The sequence below is a fragment of the Quercus suber genome, unplaced genomic scaffold (genome assembly GCF_002906115.3).
Source record: "Quercus suber isolate HL8 unplaced genomic scaffold, Cork oak 2.0 scaffold_256, whole genome shotgun sequence".
In the NCBI taxonomy this organism is placed as follows: Eukaryota; Viridiplantae; Streptophyta; class Magnoliopsida; order Fagales; family Fagaceae; genus Quercus; species Quercus suber.
This window is the reverse complement of record NW_027069712.1, coordinates 256,453-261,049: the sequence shown is the minus strand read 5'-3', so window position 1 is coordinate 261,049 and position 4,597 is coordinate 256,453. Positions and strand designations below refer to the sequence as shown.

General features: G+C 41.0%; 1 protein-coding gene across 1 annotated transcript; it reads right to left on the bottom strand.

Annotated features, from left to right (window-relative positions):
- Nucleotides 1–665: 665 nt before the first annotated feature.
- On the bottom strand, nucleotides 666–2,743 carry LOC136070728 (receptor-like protein 52). Its single transcript, XM_065781061.1, has 2 exons — nucleotides 853–2,743; nucleotides 666–676 (listed from the first exon to the last, which is right to left on the bottom strand). The coding sequence occupies exons 1-2, from the start codon at nucleotides 2,741–2,743 to the stop codon at nucleotides 666–668; spliced, it is 1,902 nt and encodes a 633-aa protein (XP_065637133.1).
- Nucleotides 2,744–4,597: the final 1,854 nt, after the last annotated feature.

Genomic DNA, 4,597 nt, shown 5'->3' with positions numbered 1-4,597 from the left:
TAGGCAAGCTAGTTGGGCAAATGTGTGCCCATGAGCAGAAGAATCAACCCACAACTTTGTAGGGAAATTTAGAGCCCGATTGATAGAATTAACAAGTTTTAAACCCAAGTTGTTAATTAGATTTATTATGAATAAATCTTGTTAAAACAAACAAACATAAATATCATGCACAACGGAATGGTAAATAAGACATGACATGATGACCTAGAAAAACCAATGGAACAAACTAGTTTTACAATAAAAAACCTGGGGCGAAACTTTCCCGAAAAGCAATTCATTATAGTTAAAAAAACATTTCAGATCTAGTACGAAACCTTTGTCTCTAGACTCTACAATCCCAGTAGATGAACTTGCAGCAGAAACCCTCTACCGCTTTAGAACCTGTGAACACCTCAATAAATGAATGCCACCCTTTTCCTCGGATCCCAGTAAATGACTAACCAATGCACTGCTCCCAGTACGTGACTAACTCACCAACTTCATGATATGGTGGAATCAAGAACATAAAGTACATCACGGGCCATGGTGGAAAGCAAATAATTCTTTTTTTGTTGTATATTGCACCAACCCTATATATCTAATTTTCACTATTTGTTATTTTTAAACAAAAGGTCGATTAAGGGCATATCTCCCCAATATTTGCAAAATTTGTCACATTAAGTATTTTATAAATATCCTTAAACATTACAAAAATGTTAGTCAATTGAATTAAAACTATATAAGACATTGGATAATATTACACAATCACACTTAGGCATCGTAGTGATTAGGCACATGGTCTCATGGGTCTCTCTTCCCACATGTCACACGTTCAACCCCCCTCCCCCTCCCCCCCCCCCCCCTNCAGTTTACGATGGTCAGAATTGTTGCAGCTGTTAATGTTTAGTGATGGCTTATTAGAACAGAGAGCAAGATTGTTCAAGAAGCTGCTGGCATATGCATCATTTTCAAATTGTGTTGGGATCCTCCCAGTCAAATGATTGGAAGAGAGATTGAGTAAAGTGAGCTTCAGGAGGCCAAGTTGGAAAGGTATTTGGCCAGAAAGTTGGTTTTCTGACAAGTCCAACTCTGTCAGCCCTGCCAAATTATCTAATTTCTCCGGAATAGGTCCAGAGATTTTATTTTGGCGAAGGTTTAGAGTATTTAACGTTTTCCATGATATAATATCTGGTGGAAGGGAGCCCGAGAGTCGATTTTGATCAAGAAAAAGAGTTGTTAAATAAGGAAGAGATGTTAATTCTCGAGGAATTGTGCCAGTAAAGAGGTTATTACTAGCCTCAAATACCACCAAATTCCTCCAGGAAGACACTCCAGCTGGAATCGTACCAGAAAAGTAGTTGTTATTTATTTCCAATCTTGAGAGATTCCTTGCCACCCTTTGAGGGAGCTCGCCTGTAAACCAATTGTCTCTTAAAATCAAGACGCTCAAATTCAACGATGTCCATAGGCCACTAGGGATATCCCCAGAAAGCCTATTATGGTAAACAGTCACAATTTTCAAACCACTGCAATTGCCAAGCGACTTAGGCAATTCTCCAGTGAGGTTGTTGTTAAAAGCTACCACACCCACCAACCTTCCGTTATCACACAAGTGTTCTGGTAACTCGCCTTCAAGCATATTGTCTGCAACCTGGAACTCTACAAGCATAGAATACCGCCCAAAGTCAGGAGGCAGAGTCCCTGATAAATTGTTGCTAAACACTTTAAGGACCATCAGACTTGGAAGACGGCCAATACTGTCCGGGATTTTGCCAGATAATTGATTGAAAAACAAACTCAGACCTGTCATGTTTCTGAGTCTGCCAAAATCATCAGGTACGCTTCCGGTCAATTTATTATCGGAGAGGTCAATAACATCAATGTTTAATGCTTCAACCACCCGAGGAATCTCCCCAGACAATTGGTTTGTGTAAAGATACACAACGCTTAAGTTCTTTGGCATAAACAAACTGCTTGGAATTTTCCCAGTCAGATTGTTTATTGACAAATCCAAATGAACCAAAGCCTCCATTTCTCCAATCGTGTCTGGGATTTCTCCATTCAAATTAGACGCAGTAATCCATAAATACTTAAGCTTCTTCAACTTCGTGAAAGTCGAAGGCAACTCTGCTGCTGTCATGTTTACATTATAGGCCAACTGCAGTGACTCAAGTTTGAACAAGTTGCCGATTCCGGGCGGGAAAGAACCGTTAAACGCACACTGGAAAAGCTGAAGCGTCCTTAGCTCTGTTAATTGTCCAATAGATGATGGAATGTTACCATAGAAGCTGTTGGCTCCAAGGTTGAGGCGGCGCAGGTGAGACAAGCGGTGAATGTCAACGGGGATTGTGCCGTTGAAGTAATTCTGCGAGATGTCGAGCTCTTCAAGCTTGGAACAGTTGTAGAGAGCTTTAGGAAACTCTTGAGAAATGAAGTTGTCTGAAAGGTCAATGACCGTGAGGTTCTTGAGGTCACAGATGAAGGGTGGGACTGTTTGGTTGATGTTCTTGTTTTGAAGAAGTAGTTGGGTGACTAAGCCGTTGGTGCAGGTGATCTCTGGCCAGTTACAATAATGAGAGGAGTTTAAGGAGTTCAAGTGGCTTAGAGACAGTGGATTTTGCCAGTGGCTTAGAGATGGTGGGTTTTGCCAATGTTGCTTTAGTTTCAGGAGGACTGTTTGTTCTTTGTCATTTAGCTGAGATTCAGTGTTCGCATGTCCGAAAAGGAGGAGAATGAAGGAGAGGAAGATTGTTTTTTTGGTCATTTGGAATTTCGGACGTTAAGTTCGTTATTCCGGTTTCTGAACTTAAAGATGAGCAATTGGCGCGCAATCACAAAGAATTTGCTCACTTTAAGACGGCTTGAACCAGGCAAATTTACCGTTGTGTCCAAGGATGAGAAAACTTTGCACCATTTTGTAAACTAATCATTACCCATTCTAAAAATAATTGGTGATTAATTCTAAACTAAATTCGTAATAATTTTCATTTTGATATAAAAAATCAAAGAATTAGTTATGATTTCATCTTATATTTTGTTGTGAACCTTGTTTTAATAATGATATTGAACAGAATCAGTAGGCTGTACAACTCGTCTTCGATGGGCTGAAGGTGGTAGCGAAGGCCTGAAAAAGAACACAATATCAAAGGAGACCGGGATGGACCGGTCTAAGACCCTCCGATGACTAAGTTAGTATCTTCTCACAAATGGAGTTCCAACTGTATTGGAGTAATGTCAGAATACTTTCATATCTTTGTCTGATTTAGACCGGTCCTTATATAGGGAACCTTGGGCAGTTATTTGGTTTAGTAACTTCCCCAAGATTCGTGGAAGTCTGAAATTACGGAAATAACTTCTCTAACGGCTATAGAAGTTGTAACCGCTGATGGAAGTTACATACTTAGGAGAAATTGGTGGCGATGAACACGGGTCGGTTAATTATTCCAGAACTCTAGAATTTTGTCAAGTGCTACATGGTCGTCCATGTGCTTTGCCCATGGACGACTCTTTGTGTATAGACTGTTGTGTGGTCATCCATGAGCTTTGCACATGGATGACTCTTCCGTCCTGATTACCTGATGTTTATTCAATTGATCAATACTCAGAGTGGACGACATATCTGGATGAATCAGAGATGATCTGGCCATTTGGCTAACTAGTGATCATGGACGATTCCTCTGAACGAACCATAGATGGTAATTTTTGCTATCTCATCAGTTGCCCTCTTGTCTAGGGGTTGTCCAAGGATATTGTGGGGATTTAATCCACGCCTTTATGTAGCCACGTGTCATGACTTAATTCGTTGACCTGTTGCATCGATTACATTTTTCCAAGTGACTACCACGTGTCGTTTTCTTAATGGACGGTGTCGCTTCGCTAACCCTACTTCTAGGCCTAATAAATAGGCACATTCTCTTTCTTGCCCTTCACCTTTCTCATAATCTCTGCCATGTCGTCCAAGATTCTCGTCTAGCCTTCGTCCTAGTTCTGTCAAGTATTTCCTCTTCCTTTTAGGTTTTCATCTTGATCTTTATTTTAGCTATGTCTTCGTCTAGTAGTACAGAGAGGGAGATAGACGAGTATCAGGACGTCTCGTCTGGGAGTTATGAGAGTGGTGAGGGTAGCACAAGTTATAGCAGTAGTTCTTCAGACAAGCGTTATTCGTCTGGGGTTCCTGGTATTTCCATAAAGGAATTTCAGGAGATGCAACACAGGACGGCCTCTGGAGTTGGGGCTAGCTCGTCCAGAGCACCACCTAGCCCTTCTCAAGACGAGGAGGAGGAAAAGGAAAATGTGGTATATAGCTGTGCACCTAAAATAGCGTCCACCCTAGATGCCCCTAAGTTAAAAATATTAGTAGATAGATACCAAATCCCTAGGGAGTTTGAACCTTGTCTACCCAAGGAAGGAGAGTGGTGTTGTTCTCCTTCTTCTGGTTTGGGAGTATATTCATCTTATCTTTTAGCTGGTCTTAGGTTTCCCTTAAATTATTTTTGTAGAGGTCTTCTTCATAGGTTGGGCATTGGTCCTAACCAGCTCAACCTCAATGGATGAAGGACGATAGTTGCCATGCAAGTGTTATGGCGTGAGGCATTAGAAGGAAATTGTCCTATCACAG